At 47.9% G+C, this 23815-nt stretch overlaps 3 protein-coding genes across 8 annotated transcripts in view; 2 read left to right on the top strand and 1 right to left on the bottom strand.

The window, feature by feature from the left end:
- Positions 1-8007: 8007 nt before the first annotated feature.
- Positions 8008-9505, bottom strand: TIMM10B (translocase of inner mitochondrial membrane 10B). 2 transcript variants are annotated; one of them, XM_016190266.2, is made up of 3 exons: positions 9356-9504; positions 9090-9185; positions 8008-8916 (listed from the first exon to the last, which is right to left on the bottom strand). In XM_016190266.2, the coding sequence occupies exons 1-3, from the start codon at positions 9386-9388 to the stop codon at positions 8740-8742; spliced, it is 306 nt and encodes a 101-aa protein (XP_016045752.1). In that variant the 5' UTR covers positions 9389-9504; the 3' UTR covers positions 8008-8739. The 2 variants fall into 2 exon arrangements, with proteins under 2 accessions (XP_016045752.1, XP_016045751.1); XM_016190265.2 differs by having other exon boundaries at positions 8780-9185; positions 9356-9505.
- Positions 9506-9546: 41 nt separating this feature from the next.
- On the top strand, positions 9547-14142 carry ARFIP2 (ADP ribosylation factor interacting protein 2). 4 transcript variants are annotated; one of them, XM_016190264.2, is made up of 9 exons: positions 9577-9691; positions 9872-10058; positions 10444-10584; positions 10848-10944; positions 11514-11632; positions 11805-12026; positions 12496-12653; positions 12794-12968; positions 13376-14142. In XM_016190264.2, the coding sequence occupies exons 2-9, from the start codon at positions 10032-10034 to the stop codon at positions 13529-13531; spliced, it is 1095 nt and encodes a 364-aa protein (XP_016045750.1). In that variant the 5' UTR covers positions 9577-9691; positions 9872-10031; the 3' UTR covers positions 13532-14142. The 4 variants fall into 4 exon arrangements, with proteins under 4 accessions (XP_060032938.1, XP_016045750.1, XP_060032939.1 ...); XM_060176955.1 differs by lacking the exon at positions 9872-10058 and having other exon boundaries at positions 9547-9691; XM_060176956.1 differs by lacking the exons at positions 9577-9691; positions 9872-10058 and having other exon boundaries at positions 10451-10584; positions 10738-10944.
- A 2282-nt stretch (positions 14143-16424) lies between these two features.
- Positions 16425-23815, top strand: part of TRIM3 (tripartite motif containing 3) — a 35730-nt gene continuing 28339 nt past the window's right edge. The window contains exon 1 of one of the 2 annotated variants that reach the window (XM_060176952.1): positions 16425-16703. The gene's annotated coding sequence lies outside the window, so the exon portion shown is untranslated. The remainder of the gene's footprint in view (positions 16704-23815) is intronic. The other variant, XM_060176951.1, reaches the window with a different exon arrangement.

Genomic DNA, 23815 nt, shown 5'->3' with positions numbered 1-23815 from the left:
TAAAGCATTAAAAAGAATCAAAATGTTTCAGTGAACAAGTTTTAGCAATTCAAATTTATAACAATTGTAAATAAACCTGTTAAATTCTTCTGGTCAATTCCAGCATTTGAGTTTTTAAAAAACAAGTGTATTTCTTCTTGATGGCAACTCCATAGTATTTGTAGCATTTTTTAAATTCCCTTTTGTTGCCCTTGTTGTTTTATTGTTGTAGTTATTATTGTTGTTGTTATTGATGTCATTGTTGTTGGATATAACAGAGAGAAATGGAGAGAGGGGAAGACAGGGAGAGGGAGAGAAAGACAGACACCTGCAGACCTGCTTCACCAGCTGTGAAGTGACTCCCTTGCAGGTGGGGAGCTGGGGGCTCAGACCCAGATCCTTACGTTGGTCCTTATGCTTTGCTCCATGTGCACTCAACCCTCTGCACTACCGCCCGACTCCTGGCATTTGTAGCATTTTTATCATATAGGTTACAGGCATCTACTATACTTTTGAGTTGGCCTACATACAGGTACATATTTTATTTTACTTTATTTTATTTTACATTTGCTTCTAGGGTTATTCCTAGGGTTCAGTGCCTGCACCATGAATCCACTGCTCCTGGAGGCTATTTTTTTCCCTTTTGTTGTCCCCCCCTTTTAAAAATCACTTTTGTGGCTATTATTGCTGTTATTGATGTCATTGTTGTTGGATAGCACAGAGAAGGGGAACACAGAGAGGGGTAGAGAAAGATAAGACACCTGCAGACCTGCTTCACCGCTTGTGAAGTGACCCCCCTGTGCTTTTTTTTTTACATTATTTATTTATTTATTCCCTTTTGTTGCCCTTGTTGTTTTATTATTGTAGCTATTATTGATGTTGTCATTATTGGATAGGACAGAGAGAAATGGAGAGAGGAGGGGAAGGCGGGGGGGGAGAGAAAGATAGACACCTGCAGACCTGCTTCACTGCCTGTGAAGCGACCCCCTGCAGGTGGGGAGCAAGGGGCTCGAATTGGGCCTGCAATGTATTTTAATAACACACTTAATAGAAACAGCACAGAAGATTGACATTTAAAATACGTACTTGGGGAGCTAGGGGCTCAAACCGGGATTTTTTTTTTTAATTTTTATTTATTCCTTTTATTGTTGTCGTTGGGATGCATTGGATCGACCTTCTCGAGGTGCATCCCGTGAGTACCCATTTATTGGGGAAACTGACGATCCTTCCTAGCCGACTGAATCCACATGGATCCCAGTCACTTTCAAAGCCAGCAACAAGCAGACATCAGGTTCAACGTGATGCTGTTGACTGGCTACGGAAGAAGGGCAAACGCTAGAAGAAGAATTGTTGTCGTTGTTGTTGGATAGGACAGAGAGAAATGGAGAGAGGAGGGGAAGACAGAGGGGGGAGAGAAAGACAGACACCTGCAGACCTGCTTCACCACCTGTGAAGCAACTCCCCTGCAGGTGGGGAGTCGGAGGCTTGAACTGGGATCCTTCCGCTGGTCCTTGTGCTTAGCGCCACCTGTGCTTAATCCACTGCACTACTGCCTGACTCCCCCAAACCGGGATTCTTACACTGGTCCCTGTGCTTTGTGTCGTGTGCGCTTAACCCGCTGCGCTACTGCCCAGGCCCCCAAGTATGTATTTTAAATATCTATCTTCTGTGCTGTTTCTATTAATTTTGCTATTAAAATACATTAAACTGCAAGAACAATTTATCCTGGAGCTAAGTGGTGGTGAACTCACTTGAGCATTACCATTACCGTACGCAAGGATCCAGGTTCAAGCCTCCACTTGTAGGGGAAGCTTCACAAGCAGTGAAATAGGGCTGCAAGGGTCTCTCTCCCCATCTCCCCTTCCCTCTCAATTTCTCTGTTCTATCAAATAGTAAGTATTAAAAAAAAAAAAAAAAGACAAATAGGGGTAAATAGGGCAGGGGTAAATAGCATAATGGTTATGCAAATAGCCCCTCATGCCTGAGGCTCCAAAGTCCCAGGTTCAATCCTCCCCCCACCCCACCACCACCACAAGCCACAGCTGAGTAGTGCCCTGAGGAAAAAAAATGTGTCCTTCAGACCTCCCTTAAAAATTACTCCTTCAGTGGTCTCGGAGGTGGCGCAGTGATAAAGCTTTGGATTCTCAAGCATGAGGACCCTAGTTTGATCCCTGGCAGCACATGTGCCAGAACGATGTCTGGTTCTTTCTCTCTCTTCCTATCTTTCTTATAAATAAATAAAATCTTTTTTTTTTTTTTTTTGCCTCCAGGGTTATTGCTGGGGCTCAGTGCCTGCACCATGAATCCACTGCTCCTGGAGTCCATCCCCCCCCCCCTTTTGCCGCCCTTGTTGTTGTAGCCTTGTTGTGATTATTACTGTTATTATTGATGTCGTTCATTGTTGGATAGGACAGAGAGAAATGGAGAGGAGGGGAAGACAAAGAAGGGGAGAGATAGACACCTGCAGACCTGCTTCACTGGTGCTTGAACCGGGATCTTTATACCTGTCCTTACGCTTTGCGCCACGTGCGCTTAACCCACTGCCTGACCCCCTAAATAAAATCTTTAAAAAAAAATCACTCCCTCAAGCTGATGAGACAGCAAAACCAAATTTCATAGTTTCTCAGGTGCCAGGTTTAATCCCCAGCACCACTATAAACCAGAGCTGAGCAGTGCTTTGCTTTCTTTCTCTTTGTATCTTCATTAAAATAAATATTTTAAAAAATATGACAAGGGACCAGGTGGTGGCACACATGGTTGGTTGCACATGTTACAGTGCACATGGACCCACGTTCAAGCCCATGGTCCCCACCTGCAGGGGGAAAGCTTCACTAGTGGTGTCTCTCTGTCTCTCTTCTTATTTATTGGGGAATTACTGCTTTACATTCAACAGTAAATACAATAGTTTGTACGTGCACAACATTCCCCAGTTCTGTCTCTCTTCTATCTCTCATTTCCCTCTCAATTTCTGGGCGCCTCTACCCAATAAATAAAAGATAGTAATAAGAAAATATGACAAAAGCATATTTAAAAATTTAATTAAGTTCTCCTTCATTTCACATGTAGGTACGTTTGCATTACTATACATTCCCATGACACTCTTCCTTCCCTTATTTTCCCTTCCACCATGGCTATTGCTGAGGCAGGGGCCACATTTTCTTTCTTTTTTTTTTTGGGTAGGGCTGAGAGAAACTGAGAGGGAAGGAGGAGATAGAAAGGGAGAGAGATACCTGCAGATCTACGTGACCACTCATGAAGCAGCCTCCCTTAAGGTGGGGAAGCGGGGGCTCAAACTCAGGTCCTTCCGTACATGTGAGCTTAGCCTTGTGGTCCACCACCCAGCCCCCCACGCACATTTCTTTTAAAAAAAATACTTATGGGTATGAAAATAAATCATCCTGTCCCCCTTTAGGTTCTTCAAAGGTTGGACAAATAAGCAAGAGACAGATGGGTAGGAAATAGAGAAAATTTTATTAACAACATGTACAATTACACAGGTTTCTTCCCCTACTAATCCAAGAGGAAAGAGGGTTTATGACTTATGTGTCCAAAATGAAGGGGAACTGAGGGAGTGGAGAGCTCATGAAGCAGGTCTGCAGTTGTCTCTCTGTCTCTCCCTATCTGCCCCTCCTCTCTCAGACAGAAAGGGGGTTTGGAGTATAACGGTCATTCCCCTCTCCATGTGAAAAAGGTAATGACTTATGAGTGGTGCTCACTTTGTCAAAACCTTTATTTACTGGATAGAGACAGCCAGAAATTAAGAGGGAAAGGGGATATAAAGAAAGAGAGAGACACCTGCAACACTGTGTCACCACTTGTGAAGCTTTACCCCTGCAGGTGGGGACCAGGGGCTTGAACCTGGGACTTTGCTCACTGTAGTTGTGTGTGTGTCTGTGTGTGTGCACTCAACCAGGTGTGCGACCGCCTGGCCCCATAAGTAACTTCTATTTTGAATCTAATTCATGTACTTTAGGTAAATCCTAACTAATCAAGAGTTCAGACTCAAGAAACTGTTAGGTGATCGTAATCTTTATAAGGACAGTATGGTTCCGTAGCCCCCATGTCCACTTGGTCGATTCCAAATTATATTTCTCCATGAGGATAATTTCTGGAACCATCCGTTCCACCCCGGTTCCATGGCTGTCAGTTCTTAGCAACATCGCCCCGCCAGATATTCGTCAGGATGCGGCATCATCTAAATTCATTTCCCACATCTACGCTCGACAGGACCTGCCAATATACGCGGATATCTTCACCCACCCTGTTCAACGCTTGACGTGTCGTCACCCAATCTGGTCCCCTACGCCTACACTGAACTTCTCTGTTCCAGACTCTTGGAAACAGAGCTGGCAGTCAGCTGAGGTAAAGAACAAAAACCTCATCACAGACCCCTGCAAGCGTCAACCCGGCTTTGACCTAGCACGTTATCATTGGGCCCTCCTCAATCGCTATCGAACAGGCCATGGCCGGTGCGCCGCTATGTTCCATCGCTGGGGAGCCAGAGACGACCCGAACTGCCCCTGTGGCTACAGACAGATTATGACCCACATAGTCAAGGACTGCTACCTCTCCAGATTCAAAGGAGGTCTCAAAACTTTACATCAGGCTCAACCTGAAGCTGTTGACTGGCTACAGAAGAAGGACAAACGCTAGAAGAAGAATAAGGACTGATGAGTTTGATTAAGGCAGATACAATAGAGAATGGGGATAAAAGAGATTAAGGGAAAGGGTTAAAGAGATATTTAAAGGGCCAGGAGATAGCTCTCCCTGTAAAGGGCAGACCTTACTTTATGCAAGGCCCAGGATTTAAGCCCGGGTACCATATGGGAAGACCACAGACAGTCAAGTAACAGCAATAGGCAAAAACCCTACTCTATATTACATATATAGTAATATATAACAGGTTAAAGCAACTTAAAGTTACTATGGTGAGAACACAGAGAGGAAGTGTAAAATGATTCAACTAGGGGGTCAGGCAGCGGAGCACTGGGTTAAGCACATAGTACAAAGCGCAAGGACATGTGCAAGAATCGGATTCAAGCCCCTGGTTCTTTACTTGCAGGGACCGGAGGGCACTTCACAAGCAGTGAAGCAGGTCTGCAGGTGTCTCTCTGTCTCTCTCCCTATTTTCCCCTCCTCTCTGTGTTTCTCTCTGTCCTATCCAATAAAAATGAAAAAATGAAGCAGTGGATTCACTGCTGGCACCGAGCCTCAGTGATAATCCTTGAGGAAAATAAAATAAAGTGATTCAACTAAATTTATCTCAGTAAATAATACTGTCAATGATAAAATAGAGCTGAGGCAAGGAGAGGCTGGCTAATGCAGGGCTTTGAAGGTCATGTGTAAATATCACTTATTATTTTTTCAAATCTTAAGAATGGGAATATAGGGGGAGTTGGGCGTAGTGCAGTGGGTTAAGTGCAGGTGGCGCAAAGCGCAAGAACTGGTGCAAGGATCCCAGTTCGAGCTCCTGAGCCCCAGCTCCCCACCTGCAGGGAAGTCGCTTCACAGGAGGTGAAGCAGGTCTGCAGGTGTTTCTCTTTCTCTGCCCCTCTCTGTCTACCCAACAACAGTGACAGCAATAACAATGATAAACAACAAGTGCAGCAAAAGGGAAAATAAATATATATATATAAAAAAGGAAATATAACATGGTGCTTATCCAAGACTTTTATGACTAAGGCTCCAAGGTCCCAAATTCAATTCCCAGCACCACCACAAACTAAAGTTGACCAGTGCTCTAGAAAACAATTATTCTAAGACTGTAAGCATCCGTATTTTCTGGCAGATAAATGGAAGGTAGATTTGCAGGTGGATACAGGAAAATTGCAATGATCTAGAGGGAGATTGTTAAAATGGAAAGAAGCAGACAGAATCAAAGGATATTCAGAAATGTAAACTAATGAAGGATTTGGCAATTTGAGTGAGGGGACCAAGGTAACTGGATAAATATTAAGCACAGGAGGAAATCTCCGGAAGAAAATACCGAGTTTGGGGTGTTTTTGCGATAATTCAGGGCAGATCAGTCAAGTTATCTTGGAGTTACTGGTATCCAAAAAGCTCAAAGGGGGCAGGCAGTGGCATACTCAGGCCCAACCTGCAGGAGAGAGGCTTCATAAGGGATCTCTCTTTCCTTAGATCTCCCCCTCCTCTTTCATTATCTCTATCCCACCAAATAAAAACACTATATATAAACCCCCTCAAAGCAGATATAAAACAATTCCAGAAAAATTTAGACAAAAAAATAAAACAGGACTCAAAAGAAACCTGTAGGTTTGAGGGTGGAGGCAGATGAGTCTGAAAAGGTGATAAACTGAAGTAACGTAAGTCAAAACCTGGGAAATGACTCTGAATTCAGGAACATTAAGATCACTAAGTAAACCAAGGTAACTTCAGTACTAACTCGATAATGGTTACTGTCTTGGTGAAGGAGCAGGCAGTAAGTTCTGAAGCCACAACTGCAGGAACACTAATTCTGTCCAATAAGTGTATTAAAAAAAAATGTTTTATTATTTTTATTTATTGAATAGAGACAGCCAGAAATTGAAGGTAAGGGGAGACAGAGAGACACCTGCAGCACTGCTTCACCACCTGCAAAGAATTCCCCTTGCAGGTAGGGACGGGGGACTCGAACCTGGGTCCTTGAGCATTGTAAGGTGTACTCAAACAGATGTGCCACCACCAGGCCCCCAATGTGTGTATTTTCAGCAAAAGCATAAAGCTTCGTCAATGTTTATTCTTGAACTCAAAATATTTCTTTGCTCTCATATGGAAATGGTTTTATGACAAGACTTGGAGTAAGTCTTGAGTGAGATATGAGGGACTTGAGTGAGATTTCAGTGACTCTGGAAGACGCGTGATAGTAATAGGGTTCTTTTCCTGATTAAGGAACATAAATATAAACAGAGATAACAGAAGAGATTGGAAATTTAATGAAGCTGGATGGTAGCATACACAGTTGAGCATGTCACAATGTGAAAGACTCAGGTTTAAGCCCCTGGTCCCCGTTTGCAGGAGGAAAGCTTCAAGAATGAATAAGCAGCTGTGTCTTTCTCAATTTTCCTGTCTCTATCCAATAAGTAAATAAATTAAAACAAAATCAGAGGAAAAAAAATTATTAATGGGTCAGATTGTGGGACATTTGGTTAACCATACCTAGGGACAGTCCTTATAAGTATAGACAAGTAAGCAAATTTAAGCTATCAAGGTCTAAGAATCCAGGCTTTATGGTTAGATGTATTTCTAGCCTTTCTTGAAAATTACTCACTATGCAATAGAGACATGGGTAATTCACATTGAAAGATTATTTTTTTATTTTTAGAAGATTTTATTAATGAGAAAAGAACCTGATAGCACTCTGGTACATGCGCTGCTGGGGATTGAACTCAGGGCTTCAAACTGGAGTGTTCAATATTCTATCCACTGCACCACCTCCTAGACCACAACACTGAAAGTTTATTCCAAGTATGCAGACATATACTGATGTGGAAGGCTCCTCTTACCCACAGTACTATATGCCATGTTCCCATTCCCAACTCTGGAATTTAAGAAGTTCACAAGCTGTTTAACTTCCAAGGAGAGATTCTTTCTCTCTCTCTCTCTCTCTTTTTTTTTTTTTTTAATTTATGCAATGCCAGGGATCAAGCTAGGGACCTCAAGCTTGAGAGTCCAACTTTTTATCTATCGTGTCACCTCCAAAGTCCCAGGTTTAAGTAAAAAAACCACTTTTTTTTTTTTTAAGATTTATTTATTTATGAGAGAGAGAAGAACCAGATAACTACTCTAGCACATGTGATGTTGGAGAATGAATTTTGGACCTCATGCATTAAGTCCAACACTTTATTAACTGTCATCTCCTTGGATACTGAAGTTTTTTTTTTTTTTACTTTGTCCTTTTCTTTTTTTTTAATAACCGCCAATATCTACTTCTCCTTTGGGTTTCTCACACTCAAGTTTGACTAGTTTGCAGAGTATGGTTCCCCAAGTTTTCCCCCTTTCTAACTGCCAATGAAGACAAGCAAAGAGATCTTTTTTTGTTTAAAAGCTTTTACTGCTCATCTTGAGAAGAGACAATAGTACGAAAGTAACAGCCTGGGGAAATGGATTAAGTTCCAGAATACTTACAAATTTCACCTCTGTTCTGGGAACGACATCTTAGGAGGTACGCTTTTCCAAAGCTCAACAGTTTCTTGATCTCTTGTATTTAGTTTATTACGTCCTCTCCCGAAATGTAGCAGAAGGCCTTCTTGTAACACAACTTACACACACATACAAATTTACATCTGTGTATGTTGCTTACGACGAGCGACTTCAGTCACAGATCTATGGACAGGCAGACACAGTGCCATTTCCTGTCACGTGGGCAGGAATCAAACTTCCTGTTGCTATCCAACCTTGAAAGTGGTACCAAAACTGTACTCACAGACCCTGCTCCCTGTTTCAATCAGAGGACTGTGAGTCTACTTGGAGAAAGCCATTTCTCAATTGCCAGGGCTGAAGCCGGCAGATCTGCACCGAGTGACAAAAGATCTTGTCAGGGGAGCAAGTAATGTGTCCCCAAGCAGCATATACACCAACCAGAGTTTAAAAAAAAAAAAAAAAAAAAGCGGGTTTATTATCCCCTGTAGGAGCAACGGGACCTACCCCCAAGTCTCAAGCAGCCCCTGATTCTATACAGGCAGCACTCGGCCCGTGGCCCGCACCTGCACCTCGAGTCCCAGGTTCCACTGTGCCCTTTCCCGGGGCCGGGGCCGGGGCCGGCTAGCTGCCGGGCGGCGAGGTTCCCGGCTGTTGAGCGGCAACTGCTGGCACCGCGGCGGCAGCCTCGTAGTCCGCGATGCGGCGCTGCACCAGGGCGGGCATGAGCTGCACGTAGGCGGCCATGAGGCGGTGGTTGGAATGGATCAGCTTGCCGGCGCAGCTGTGTAGACAGGCCTCCTGGAGGGAAGACGGGGCGGAAGTGGAGGCCAAAGGTGTCCGGTCCGGCCCGTCCCCCCCCCCTCCCGGTCAGTTCCGGGGGGGCCGGGACAGTGGGGTGGAAGAAAACGGGTCGTGGTTAAATTAAAAGGAACCCGGGGGCCCCAGGTGAACTCTGCCGCTCGGTTCCCCACCTCCTCGGCGTCCAGAGCTCGGTGGTGCAGGCTGGGCACGCAGCGCTGGAAGCAGAGCTCCGTCATCCGATTGTAGACCAACAGGAAGTCCCGCAACTGGGGGAGGAAGGGGACCCGAACTCGTGGTCAGAGTGCGCGCCTCCAGTTAAGGTCGCGCGCGCCACACCCGGATATCCCTAACCCTCGAATCCCCCGTTTCCTGAGGCTCCCAGTAGGCGAATGGGGAGCTCAACGAACCACACGGACACGTCTTAGCTCCTACTCACGTTCCTCAGCTGCTGCTGTTGCTGCTGCTCCATCACGACACCGGCGTAGACCTACGTCAATTGCGTCCCGGCGTCTGGGTAACGCCCCGGAAGTAATCTCTCCTGGTTCCTCAGGGACTGAAGAGGAGTGGATTCAAGTACCGCCCTCGCCCCGCCCCTACTACGTCACGTCCGCCCTTAAAATCTGCGACGTGGCCGGCTTCTTCTGCCCGGGGGGGGGACGTCACTTCCGCCCGAGTCCCTGACCTGCTGCTAAGATCGCGACGGGAATTGGAGCCAGAGGTCCCCGCGCAGCCCGGGCCTGGCGCCCTGAGGGGACTAGCTGCCCGGCCCGAGGTGAGAGGGACAAACCTGGGGGCGGAGGAATTGAATGCATGAACCTGTCCTAAGGGCAAGACGTCTCAGAGCCCTGGGGAAAGATGAGGACACACCTGATGCCCAGGTGTATGGGGGAGGGGCCGGGACTCCCACCTGGAAAGACATAACTGACTTTGGAAGGGATCACCTATGTCCTAGGAAAAGGAGACTTTTCCCAGGGGCCGGGAACATACAGCCACTGATTCACCTAAGGCCTGGTGGGGAGGGCCCGAGGAAGAAGAGGTGCATGAGATGGAGGAGCAGGAGATCACCTGAAGGAAAGGGGAAGAAACACTAAAGGAGTGTAAAAGGCCAAGCAATGGAGGACAAAACTGGATGGGGGCTAGTAGGCACCTGAGCCTTGGAAAGGGGTTCATCTGATGGGGGCGGCAGGGGGGGCCATACCTGCATGGGGATACTCTCCAAGAATACAGACTTTCTCTTGTTCCTTGCTGCATTTCCATTGCCTCAAATAATGCATGACTCATGGACATTAAATGTCAGTTGAATGCATGAACGATCACCAGTTCTGGCGGGGTCATGAGGAGACACCTAAGGGTGTGCATGTGTAAAAGTATGCACCTTGGAGGGGAGAAATACAAAAACCTGAGGGAAGTGTTCTGAGCCGTCAGAACACTCGTGCCCTGGAGCACCCTCTCAAAGCTCAGAAGCGGGAGGGGAGACCTAGAGCACTGGCCAGTTTCCAAACCTGTCTGTGTTGGGATTTGCAGGGCACTGGGGTGGAGACCTTGACTCCAGTCCCTTCCCTAGCCATGACGGACGGGATCCTAGGGAAGGCAGCCACAATGGAGATCCCCATCCATGGGAACGGCGAGGCTGGGCAGCTTCCTGAGGACGACGGGCTGGAGCAGGTGCTTCTGTTTGATTCTTCTCCATATTGTTTCAGCTTAGGAACCCCGCACCTCAGGAATTCAAAAAGCTTTCGCCATTATTTCAGTAGCTTCCTCCTGATTTCCCTAACTCCCTTCAATCTCTTTACAAATCTTCATTCTGATTCTGTGCAGACTTTCCTTGTGTGCTCTCTCTAAGATGCTTCAGTTCAAGCTTGTACTCACCCCCCAAATGCTCCAGCTGCCCCTATGTTCCTGAAGCCCCCCTCTTCTCTGGCCTATAGGACCTCCAGCAGGTGATGGTGTCAGGACCCAACCTCAATGAAACCAGCATTGTGTCTGGTGGCTATGGGGGCTCTGGTGATGGACTCATCCCCACAGGTATGAATGACCAGATAGGACAGGATGTTTGAGTGGAAAGTGGGAGAGGAATGGTTTTAGGGAGCTTAGGATATGTCTAAGGGAACTCGAATTACTTCTTGGGACCTTCTCCTAGAATGACCCCTGTGAACTTTTCTGACTTATCTGTCCCTGCTTGCCATTTGGCCCCTGAAATGCACTGGTCCGGAACTCAGACTTGTCAGAGTTTCATTTTAGACTATAGCAGACACCCCTGACTGTCGTACTAAGATTCCATATTGGAATGCTGACTATTTTTCTTGTCATACAGGCCTGTCATCCTTGACTGGCCCCTATTTCCCATTTCACCCCCTCCTCTGCCACCCCCCCCCCCCATACACATACATTTTCTTTTGTTTCCTATACCCAATAATTCCCTCTTCACATCCTCATCTTCACCTCAGAACAAGGTCTGATGTAGATGGGATTTGGGTCTCAGGGTATAGGCATGAATAGTCATGTCCATATGTTGGGAGGGAAGTATTGGTGGAGCCACCAAGATGTCTGTCTGTATCTGAGAGAGGCTGGTGTCAGAGAACTTGGTCCTTTAGGGTCTGGCCGCCATCCATCTCACAGTGCCACTCCTGCTGGCCCCGGGGATGAGGTGGCTCGGGGCATCGCTGGAGAGAAGTTTGATATCGTCAAGAAATGGGGCATCAACACATATAAGGTGGGCTTTAAGCACCTCTCCCTTAAAACTCTCCCTGTTGATCTTTTCCCTTTCTCTCCCCAATCCTCGTACCCCATATATGACGGAGATACGGCGCCTGGGGATGCTTAGATAGATACCTGTTGGGAAGGTAGGGTGCTCAAGTCTGACCTGTTCCCCACTTCCCAATCAGTGCACAAAACAGCTGTTATCAGAGCGATTTGGCCGAGGCTCCCGGACTGTGGACCTAGAGTTAGAGCTACAGATTGAGTTACTGCGTGAGACGAAGCGCAAGTATGAGAGTGTCCTGCAGTTAGGCCGGGCACTGACGGCCCACCTCTACAGCCTGCTACAGACCCAGCATGCACTGGGTGACGCCTTTGCTGACCTCAGCCAGAAGTCCCCAGAGCTTCAGGTGCCTAAGGGAGAAGGGGAGGTTGCACTGGGAGGGGGGTTTAGTCCCAGGTCCTCCCAGGCAGTCAGCCTTCAGCCTTCCTCCCTCCCTCCTGCAGCCTAGAGGGAGAACCCCTGCAGGGTGAGCCCAGCTCTGCCCCCAGCAGAACTTACCTGTGAAGGCAACCTAAGGGTTTGTACAGAGATCCAGAAGGTGGGGTAGGGGGGAGACACACCAGGTGCCTCACGAATAACCCTTCTCTGCCTTGGTGAAAAGTGCCTTAGATGCTCAGCCTAATCAGAGCCCCTCTTTTGCCTGCTGCGCTGGCTTTCCCTGTTCTAGTCTTCTGACCTTATCCGAGAACCCCACCTCCACATTCTACCCTAGGCATTTCCAGGGTGACCCCACTAACAATCTGGAATGACGGGCCCCACAACTTCAGTCAGGTAGGAACGCTTATTGCCCAAGGTCTGTCCCTCCCTTCTTGCAGGAGGAATTTGGCTACAATGCAGAGACGCAGAAGCTGCTGTGTAAGAATGGAGAGACACTTCTAGGGGCTGTGAACTTCTTTGTTTCTAGCATCAACACATTGGTCACCAAGACCATGGAAGACACACTCATGACTGTCAAACAGTATGAAGCTGCCAGGTGTGAGCTTTGGTAGGGCCTAGGGGTTTGGGAGTTGGTTGGCATGGGTGGAAGTTTGAGCATTGGGGGCCCAAGAATTCCGAAAGAAGAATGTGAAGGACGGAGGGGGTGGAGACAGCCTCTCTCACCCCCTTCCCCAGGCTGGAATACGATGCCTACCGGACAGACTTAGAGGAGCTGAGCCTAGGCCCCCGGGATGCAGGGATGCGCGGTCGACTCGAGAGTGCCCAGGCCTCTTTCCAGGCCCATCGGGACAAATATGAGAAGCTGCGGGGAGATGTGGCCATCAAGCTCAAGTTCCTGGAAGAAAATAAGGTGCTAACCCCATCCCTTTGACCCCAGCCCCCCTCCCCTTCTACAGCACTAACTAAGCTTTCTCTAATCCCCTCAACCCCTGGGCCTCTTCAGACCACTCTCCCCTTGATCTCTGACTCTTTTCTTTGAGAGGAAGACTATCAGTCCCAGGAACATAACTGGGAAAAAAAACATCGACCCATCACCCCGAGCTAGGGTACCAGAACCCAGGCCTAGCAAATTAAGTGACATTCCTCCCCTCAGATTAACCCCTCACTTGACTCCATTGGTGGAGTTTATCCCCTCCCCTCCCCCCCCTCCCAAATCACCTTTGGAGCAAGAATCCACGCACCCTTGGTTTGGGCTTCGGCTCATAGCCCCCCAAGAAGGGCATGAGTCCAGCCTCAGATGCCCTGCTGGACCCCCAGATCAAGGTGATGCACAAGCAGCTGCTACTCTTTCACAATGCCGTGTCCGCCTACTTCGCCGGGAACCAGAAACAGTTGGAGCAGACCCTACAGCAGTTCAACATCAAGCTGCGGCCTCCAGGAGCTGAGAAGCCCTCCTGGCTAGAGGAGCAGTGAGCTGCTCCCAGTCCAACCCTCTATCAAGGACAATGGGAGAGGCAGACCCAGGGTGGGGAAGATTGGACACGGGACATCCCTTGCCACCTGCCCTCTGGCTTGGGCTCCCTTTCTCTGGCTGGGGCCCGACACCAGTTCTGTCCACCCTGTTGTGGGTAGGGAAGGGCCTGCAGATCTAGCAGCTGCTGCCCTGTTGTTTATCTTCCTGCCCACTGGGCTTCATTCCCAGATATTTACCTTTCACTCCACAGCCAAAGGCTATGACAGAATCACTCCCTGGCCAATGGCACCACTCCTCAGGCCTATCCCCAGCTTCTGGGGGTGTGCACCCTGATCAATGGCAGAGTCTCAAAAGGCCCTGTCAGCCAATGGCAGCTCTTCGTGGGCTCTGCTGGGCCAGTTATGCTGCCTCCACTACCCTTTGACCCTCCTCTATGCGTGTCCATTGCAGAGAAGGGGACTGGGACCAAAGGGGTAGGGATAATTGGGGAGCTCCGTTTCTGGCTCAGCATCCAAATGGGCCTCTCCTCACCTTCCCACCCAGTTGAATTGTGCGTAGAGTCCTGGCAGATGGGAACCTAGCACTAGGAATAAACCTTTCATAAAAGCAGGCCCAGTGAGGTCAATTTGTGGGGGGACTCTAGGAGGGTGGGCTGGGCAGAGAAGTAAATGCTCAGTGTAATCACACATCAAAATCCTATGAAATCAGAAGAGCTGGGACCAGAGAGCTCAAGTCACTGGTTTTGGGATAATTCTGACTACCTACACTCTTTCTCACCTAGGCTGGAACCAAAGCTTACTTACCCCATTAAGCTAGGGATGGTGAAGAAGATGAATAGAGTGGTGAAGCTTAAGGCCACAGGGCCTAAAGGGGGGTTGGGATGGTGATGTTCATGTACTCATTCATTCATATAGCAAATATTATTGAGTGCTTTGCTAGGTAGTGTGTTAGACCCTAGGGAAACATCAGTGAATAAAACACAGTCCCTTGCCCACAGTGCTGATGGCCTAGTGAGGGATTGAGACAAGTAACCAGGCAACAACAACAGTGATAAGTACTAGGATACAGAAGTACGGGGAGCTATGGGAGCACAGAGGAGGGACAGCTCACTTGGGCTGGGGTGGAGGTGGGGATGTCAGCACGAAAGCTGAGAACTGAAGGGTGAAAAGACAAGCAGAGGAGAAGTAAAGAGTATCCAAGGTAGAGACCAATATATGTGCAAGCCTTGAGTAGGAATTGGGGAGAATCAGGGCCAGGTGTAGTGCACCTAGTTGAGTGCACAAGGACCAGGGTTCAAGCCCCTGCTCCCCATCTACGGGGTAGGGGGGGGAACTTCATGAGTGGTGAAGCGAAAAAGGAATTGGGAAGAATCCCTATCCGACTAAAAAGAGAAATGGAGGCTGGGGAGATAGCATAATGGTTATGCAAAAAGCCTTTGATGTCTGAGACACCGTAGGTCCCAGGTTCTATCCCCAGCACCACTGTAAGCCAAAGCTGAACAGTGCTTTGATTTAAAAAAAAAAAAAAAGTGGGGAGGGGGGTTGAAGAATGCTGTAGAGGCCATGATCACACTAGGCTTCTTAGGTTAGGAACTTTTGCCCTTTGAGAAAGAGCTGTGAAATCTTAACTGTCTTGACCTCAGATTGGGAGCCATAGCCAGAAACTCCAGAGCAAGTACAAACCGTGTCTGAGGCTCATTGATAAGCACAGAAGCACCTGTGCTGACCCAAATGGGCAGACAAAAGGCTCTGGTGGTTCCCAGGGCCCCCTAGTGCATACAGGTGTTGAAGCCCAAAAATGAAACCAGAAAGTGCCCTGATAGGTAAACCACCACCCTCCTGCTCCTTGACTGGAGGACACAATGTGTCAACATTCTCCCCTCTCTGGCATGTTGGGGAAGGGGAGGGGCAGCCCATTCGCCAGGTTCTCCTTGAAGCCCAGTTTTGCTCTTTTGTCACAGATAACTGCAACTTGCCTGGGCTTTGATCAACCTACAGTCATCTCACTGGAGTTCATTATTAGATGGCATTTGTCGAGGTATAACCCCCCTCCCCCATGAAAGGTACTGGATTTTCAGGTGATTGAAGGCAGGACCTAAAAGTAGGACTCAAACCCTGATTACATCACTTTCTAGCTGAGTGATCTCAGTTTAGGTTAACGTCTGGGGAGTCAGCCCTCAGCTCCTTTCCTGGGGTAATAAAAGAAGCTACCTATTAAGGTTACAAGTATTAAACGGGATAATAAACGTGAAGTGATCAGCTATGTGTCTGGCACGTAATACGCACTCAGTCCCTGCAGTTATTATAATTTTCATTATTTTCCACCGGGGCTGCTTTTCCACAGAGCGATGAATCTGGAAATTGCTCTGGCTTTTTGGAGTGAGGGCGTCACTGGATGGTCTGAACCATAATTACCTCGGGAGAGGGTTCCTGAGGGAAAGACAGACACCTAGAGCCAAATCACACACCCCCCTCCTTCTTTCTATCCTGTGAGCCCCTTCTCCGAGCTCGGGGTACTGGCCTTTTACCTTGGAGCCTCTCCACAGCCCAGAGATCCGTGCCGAGGTACTGCTGATCCCTGCTCCCCCCGCTCAACAGACCCCCAAGCGGCACGTTTGTACAGAAGTGCCCACGCCCCGCAGGCCACCTGGGGCACCTCCAGAGGGCAGCCGGGCTAGCTCCACAGTCCGAAACCCCTGCTGCCCAGCGGCCCTTTTTTCTTGCCGGAGTCTCCTCCCAGTCCCCGCCCTTCCCTGGAGCTGTCGGGAGCGGAGACCAAGGATCCGGGATCCGGTTCTCGGACTCTTCAGCCTGGCGGCGGCGGAGGCCACCCCAACCAGCGCCCTCGGAGGGGGGGGAGGGGTAAGGGGGTGGGGGGCAGTGCGGGTGGGGTGGGGCGGTGCAGGCGGGGCCTCCGCAGGGCGGGCGGGGCGTGGGTGGGTCTTGGGGCCTCGAGCCGCCCCCTCCCCCGGCGGGCCCGCAGCCCCGCCCCAGCCCGGCCCCTCCCTCCGGCCTGTGCGGCGGGTCCGGCGGCGGCGCGGGTGCGGGGCGGCACCGCGGGCAGTGCGGGGCGGTAGGGCGCTGGCAGCCAGGGGAGCGCGGCGGTGCTCCGAGCGGCCGCAGCCGGGCCTCGGCCCTCGGCCCTCGGCCCTCCCATCCTGCTCCTGCCGCGGTGAGTGCGACGGGCGGCACATCGGGTGCGTCCCTGTGTCTGTCCGCCCGGCTCCGGGTGCGGGTGGGAGCGGCGGTGTGTCCGTCCGAGGGTCTGTGCGTGGGAGCTCAGATGCCTTTCTGAGGCCATGCCTGTCTCTCTCCACGTGAGGCGTGTCCGCGGGAGCAGTGGGGGGATTCTTCGGGCTGTGGCTGTTCACGTGAGGTCCATGTTTGGGGGGAGACGGTGGATGGATGGGTGATGATGGTTGCGGGGGGCGCGGGGTTTGGGAGCTTGTGTGTCTTGGCGGAGGTGGTGGGGGGGGGCGGGTGGGGTTGCTGAGTGGGACTCTGGAATCTCGTGGCCCGGCTTTGCAGAAGGCTCCTTTCTCCCTGCTGCAGACACCACCACCCCATCTGCCCCCCTCCATCCTTCCCGCACCCTAATAGCCCCCAGCCAGGATGAAGGACACACTTTTCCTTCTCCAGCACTGCTTTCTGGACAGGAAACCTCACTCGAAGGTGGTTCCTTGCAGGATTCCCCTTATATTCTGGGTTCTTCCTGGAGGACCCCAGACCCCTCCCTAATCCTGGTCTCCCCCCTTCTGGACTTGGCTGCAGATCCTGGGCTGCAAACCTGCAGGGACAGATGGTTGCAGGTTGGAGGGGCAGGCTGCACCCCAGAGAGGTCAGCTGGACTGAAGACAGGCCAGGAGCTTCTGACGTGAGGGATCTTTGAGACTGGTCCTTGGTCTGTAGGAAGATCTGGGAGGCTGCAGCAGGTGCAGAGCCCTTTTTCACAGGGCTCCCCCTGTCCCTCTGTCCCGCTCATCAGGGCCCATTCATCCTCTAGCAGAATCTGCTGCAGAATTAGAATCAGAGCTGCAGACCTGACAAGTGCCCTGCCCCTCTTGGCTTGCATGCTTTCAGTGACACTGCACTTACTACCTTCTGCTGCAGGAAATACCTTAACCTGAGGCCTTTTTTCCTTGGAACTTTGTTCATATGTCTTATTCATGGCTCAGTCTGGCTAGAGGGAACTGCTGTGATTGGAATCCTGTCACCAACATATATTGAGCACCCTATGGGTCAGGTGCTGTCTCAACCACATAGAGGTCAATGACATTCTTGCTGAGAGATGAGCTTAAGCAAAAACTCATGGTTGGGGTAGTATATAACCTGTTCCCTGAAAAACAGAATAAAGCCATGTAGAGGGGGTCCCATGGGTTTCCTAAACTCAGCAAAACCTTTATTTGGGAAGGAGATAGAGGCAGCTGTGACCATCTTGAACACCTTCTGGTCATCCCAATCAACTCAAAGTAGTACAACACAGAATTTAGTCAAAAGACCATGTTACAGTCTATAAGGACTTTTGGCTGCAAAGAGAACCTTGGAAATCCTAGATTCGGGGAATGGAAAGACCCTCCTCAATTTACAAGGAGAGGAACCTCACATGTGTAGGATTAGTGACAGTCAGGATTAGATCCCACATCTCCTGGTCTTCTGATCTAGGTGCAATTCAGAGACACAATCAAGGTTATATAGTCAAAGCTTGTATCTGAAAGGTGAAAGAAGAGAAGGAGTTGATAAGACTTCCAGGATTGGTATAGCAAGGTGGATGGTGATACCTTTTATTGAGATGGGAAGCACAGCAGGGAAAGTCAATTAGGGAAAAACGTTCTGTTTTGGACTAATCCCTGCGTCATCCACATAGAGACATGCAAGCTATAGTTGGATATATAAGTCTAGGGTTCAAGAGAGTTTTGGGGGAGCTAAGACTCTGGGAGTCATGAGCAACTGAATGGTAATTGAAGCCCTAGTAGATGATGAGATTACTCAAGCAGATTATGAAAAATGAGGACATTTGAACTAAGTTTGATAGAGCTAGATAATCAAGGGCCAGGTGGTGGTGCACCTGGGTAAGCGCTCACATTACAGTGCACAAGGACGAAGGTTCAAGCCCTTGGTCCCCACCTGCAGGGGGAAAGCTTCATGAGTGGTGAAGCAGGGCTGCAGGTGTCTTTCTATTTCTCTTCCTCTCTGACTCTCCCTCCCCTCTCAAATTTTCTCTGTCTCTATCCAATAATAAATAAATAAATAAATAATATATTTTTAAAATTTTTTTAAATATTTATTTTATTTATTTATTTATTCCCTTTTGTTGCCCTTGTTGTTTTATTGTTGTAGTTATTATTGTTGTTGTCGTTGTTGGATAGGACAGAGAGAAATGGAGAGAGGAAGGGGAAGACAGAGAGGAGGAGAGAAAGATAGACACCTGCAGACCTGCTTCACCGCCTGTGAAGCGACTCCCCTGCAGGTGGGGAGCCGGGGTTCGAACCGGGATCCTTATGCCGGTCCTTGTGCTTTGCGCCACCTGCGCTTAGCCCGATGCACTACAGCCCGACTCCCCATAAATAATATTTTTAAAAGAACTAGATAATTAAAGAACGGGTGGTGAAAGCAGCTAGAGGAGCGAGGACACATCTGAGTGGGTCATAAAGACATCAGATACTGCGTACCGTTTTGAGCCTTGCCTTCTTGCCAAACTGGTTCATGTTTCTTTATTTTCATTTTCTGTACTTTTATTCACTATTTTTCTCAATGTATCTATCTAACTCCTATTTGTCCCTCAAGAGACACCTGAAATATCCCTATCTCTGGCAGCCTTTTTATTCTTTCCACCTTTAGATATTTCCTCCTCTTTGCTGGCATAGCAGTTTGAATATGTCAATATCGTGACACCTGTCACACTGTAGTTTTGTATTTCCATGTGTCTGCTTCCCACGCTAGTGGGAAGAGCTTGTGAAGGACTGGTGGGGGGAGTAGCTGATTCATCTTGGTGACTCCAGTTCCCATTGAAGGACCTGGGCAAGAGAGCGCCCAGGGAGGTTCGTTTGAACGGGTGACCAGCTGCTTAAATGGTTCATTCACCTACTCAGTTTGGCGGTATGGATTTGGGGAGATGTTACTATGAATTTCATCATTTTCCTTCCCTGCCCATATTATGGAAAGGCTTGGTTTTTGATGACTTCACCTTCTCTAGCTACCCTGTTCCAAAGAAGCCCCAAAGAGTGTAGCTTGCAGTGATCTGCCATTTGGCTGAGGCCACAAATGATCATATACTCTCAGAGGCTTGTGAGCAGGAGTGAGTCATTTTAGGAAGCAAGTGAGCCTGGCTACCCTCTTGCATCCACTTTTGAACAATGCCTTGGTTTGCCACCACTCACAGCTGTGTACATTGTGTCTGCTGAAATCTCATGAGGTTGTAGGAGGAAGTCATGGAGGAAATTAGATGCTGTTTGAGAATCTGGAAAAATCAAAAAGCTTTGAAACACATCCTTTGCAGATGTCACAGATCTAGTGAAGTTGATGCTGGCTGTTTTCATTTGCTCATATTCAGCTTCCTCCTCAGCCCTGTGGATCTGGCTTCCTTTTCTCCAGGCACTATAAACTACACTTCAGGAAGTTAGTGACAGCTTCTTAGTTTTAGAGCACGAGGACTCTGCCGCATTTCACAGTGGAAATCCTCTCTTTAACCATGAAGCTCTCGTCCCAACTGACCTTGATGATATCTTCTTCTTCTCCTCTTTTTTTTTTTTTTTTTTCCTGCTTCTCTTGCCTTTCTGGCCATACCTTCTCAATTCTTTCGATTCTTTACTTTCTGATCCATTTTTACTTTTCCTAACCTAGCCCTTCAGTGTTGAGATTGTTGGGGGACAAAGACTCTTCTTTCTCACCTTTGCTCTCTCTGGTGATGCCACCCACGTCTTTGACTTCAGATACCCTCTGACTTTTTAAAAATACATTTTTAAATTTATTCTTAATAGTATGTTACAAGATCATAAGGTTATAATGTAGTTTCATACCACACCCAGAACCAAAGCTCTGTATCCCCACCCTTCTACCTCCCAGAGATAACCACCATAGTTCTTTTTGTTTATTTTATTTTTATTTTTTATTTTTTTTGCCTCCAGGGTTATTGCTGCGGCTTGGTGCCTCCTACACCACGAATCCACGGCTGCCGGAGGCTATTTTTTCCCCTTTTGTTGCCCTTTTTTTTTTTTTTAATCATTCTTGTGGTTATTATTGTTGTTATTGATGTTGTCATTGTTGGATAGGACAGAGAGAAATGGAGAGAGGAAGGTAAGACAGAGAGGGGGAGAGAAAGATAGACACCTGAAGACCTGCTTCACCGCTTGTGAAGTGACTCCCCTGCAGGGGGGTATCCAGGGGCTCAAACTGGGATCCTTACTCCGGTCCTTGTGCATCGCACCATGTGCACTTAACCTGCTGTGCTACCGCCCAACCCCCAATAGTTATTTTTTTTTTAAGAATTTATTTATTTATGAGAAAGATAGGAGAGAAAGAACCAGACATCACTCTGGTACATGTGCTGCCAGGGATTGAACTTGGGATCCGTGGTTGAGAGTCCAATGCTTTATCCACTGTGCTATCTCCCAGACCACACCACCATAGTTCTTTATTATTACTATTATTATTTTTATTTTTCCCTTTTGTTGCTCTTGTTTATTGTTGTTGTTGCTGGATAGGACAGAGAGATACTGAGAGAGGAGGGGAAGACAGGGAGAGAGAAAGAGAGACACCTGCAAACCTGCTTCACCACTTGTAAAGCGCCCCCCCTGCAGGTGGGGAGCCAGGGCTCGAACTGGGATCCTGATGCTGGTCCGTGCGCTTTGTGCCATGTGCACTTATCCCGCTGCGCCACCACCTGGCTCCCACCACCATAGTTCTTTTTTTTTTAATTTTTGAAAATTATTTTTATTCCCTTTGTTGCCCTTGTTTTATTGTTGTAGTTATTATTATTGTTGTTATTGATATCATTGTTGTTGGACAGGACAGAGAGAAATGGAGAGAGGAGGGGAAGACAGAGGGGGAGAGAAAGATAGACATTGCAGACCTGCTTCACTACTTTTGAAGTGACTCCCCTGCAGGTGGGGAGCTGGGGGCTCCAACCGGGATCCTTATGCTGGTCCTTGCACTTTGCACCACCTGTGCTTAACCTGTTGCGCTGCTGCCCAACTCTCACCACCATAGTTCTTACAAGTCTTTTAAACAATTTTCTTGCTTCTGTTTCATTGTTGTTGTTGTTTTTTGTCAAGTTCATGTAAGATCTCTAGATTCCACATATGAGTGAAATCATCTAATAGTTATCTTTCATCTCTTTACTTTTTTTGCTAAGTTCCATCCATTTTGTCCCAAAGGACACAATATCAGCTTTTGGATTGCAGAGTAATATTCCACGGAATATATGTCCCATAACTTCTTTAGCCAGTCATCTGTGATGGGCATTTAGGCTGCTTTCCCTCTTTGGCTATTATGAATAATGCAGCTATGAACATAGGAATGTATAGATTCCTTTGAACTAGTGTTTGAGTGTACATCTCATTACTAAATGACCCCCAACTCCTTTCTTTCTTTCTTTCTTTCTTTCTTTCTCTCTCTTTCTTTCTTTTTTTCCTTCCTTCCTTCCTTCCTTCCTTCCTTCCTTCCTTCCTTCATCTCTTTCTTACTTTCTCTCTTTCTTTCCACCAGAGCACCGCTCAGCTCTAATTTAACGTGGCAGGACAGGTACGGGGGACTGAATCTGGGACATGAGGGTCTTTTTGCATAACCATGCTGCTATCTCTCCAACTCTTATCTCCGGGCCAGACCTCTTTTCTAGGCCCCTTTCTCTATGTCTTATTGTATTTTTCTTATATTTGATAGGAGAGAGAGGAAATGGAAGTGGAGAGACAGATATCTGCAGCACTACTTCATCATTCCTGAAGCATGCCCCTTGTAGGTGGGGACCGAGGGCTTGAACCGTGGTCCTTATGCATGATAGTATGTATGCTCTATCAATTGCACCACCACCTAGCTCCTCTCTAAGTATTTTCCAACTGCTGGGCCTTTCCACTCATGTGCCCCATAGGTACCTCAGACTTATCTTAACACTAATAGTATCACCACCAATTTTTTTCCCCCCACAGTTTCCAGGACAGAAAACTAAGCATTATCTCTCATTCTTTCTCTTCTTTCTACTTTTCACATTAAACCAAGCAGCCACTTAATTCTATTGACTTATCCTTATGAAATTAGTCAAGGCCACCATCATCTCTCCTCTGGGGGAATATTATAGCAGTCTCTTAACTCTCTACTTGTCACCTGTCCAAATGAATATCCATTCAGGAGTCCAAAGTTTATTCTTGTCACTCTGTACTTAAACCCTCCTCATTCTCTCCTCCTTCCTTCAAAGCTTCCCTTTACTATTTGGATAAAGAGTTAATCCTCTAACTGGGAAGGGTAAAATCTAAACTCCTAAAGCCAGAAAACCTTGTTGTGACATGGCTCCTACTTTCCTCTCCATCTCTTCTTTTTTTCTTTATTAAAAAATTTTTTAAAAAATATTTATTCCCTTGTGTTGCCCTTGTTGTTTGTTGTTTTATTGTTGTAGTTATTATTGTTGTTGTTATTGATGTCGTCGTTGTTGGATAGGACAGAGAGAAAGGGAGAGAGGAAGGGGTGACGGGGGGGGGGGGGGGCGGGGAAGTGACCCCCCTGCAGGTGGGGAACCACGGGCTCGAACCGGGATCCTTGAGTGGGTCCTTGTGCTTCATACTATGTGTGCTTAACTCACTGCACCACTATCCCAAGATATTTGCTTCTAATGATATATATTATGGCATCTGTATAAATGTGATGTCTATAGTCCAAATATATACCTATACACACACAGCCGTAGGTCAGGTGACCTGTGCTCCCCAAAGCCCACTTTACTACCCCAATCACAGCCCTCACCATTTCATATTGCAGCTATCTGTTTATTAACTTGTGGAACTGATCGAGACTGAGCTGCACCTTTTTTTTTTTTTTTCCTTTTCTTTGTAGCCTAGCAGTGATGTTGAATGAATGTGGAATTAGTCCTAGAAGATAAGTGGGATAAAGGATGCAGGGATGGCAGGAGGCAGTCTGAGAAAGAAAGGCAAAATTCTCACAATCCTGAGTGCAAGATCTTCGAGATAGCCGCCGTGATCAAACAGCTCACTTAAACCATCACGCCATGGTCTAGAGGAGTGTGGGGGCAGATCTCTAGGGTGCTGTGGGGTAGAGAGTTGAGAGTAGCAGCCCAGGAGA

The sequence above is a fragment of the Erinaceus europaeus genome, chromosome 17, assembly GCF_950295315.1.
Source record: "Erinaceus europaeus chromosome 17, mEriEur2.1, whole genome shotgun sequence".
Lineage (NCBI taxonomy): Eukaryota > Metazoa > Chordata > Mammalia > Eulipotyphla > Erinaceidae > Erinaceus > Erinaceus europaeus.
This window is presented reverse-complemented; position numbering and strand designations above follow the sequence as displayed.

Coding starts and splice junctions, on each gene's coding strand:
- TIMM10B (XM_016190265.2), bottom strand. CDS start 9,388: ATGGAGCAGCAGCAACAGCAGCAGCTGAGGAAC. Junction 9,186..9,355: donor AACAGCAGCAGCTGAGGAAC/GTGAGTAGGAGC, acceptor TTCCTCCCCCAG/TTGCGGGACTTCCTGTTGGT.
- ARFIP2 (XM_016190264.2), top strand. CDS start 10,032: ATGGAGGACAAAACTGGATGGGGGCTA. Junction 10,945..11,513: donor TGATGGACTCATCCCCACAG/GTATGAATGACC, acceptor TTGGTCCTTTAG/GGTCTGGCCGCCATCCATCT. Junction 12,969..13,375: donor AGTTCCTGGAAGAAAATAAG/GTGCTAACCCCA, acceptor CTGGACCCCCAG/ATCAAGGTGATGCACAAGCA.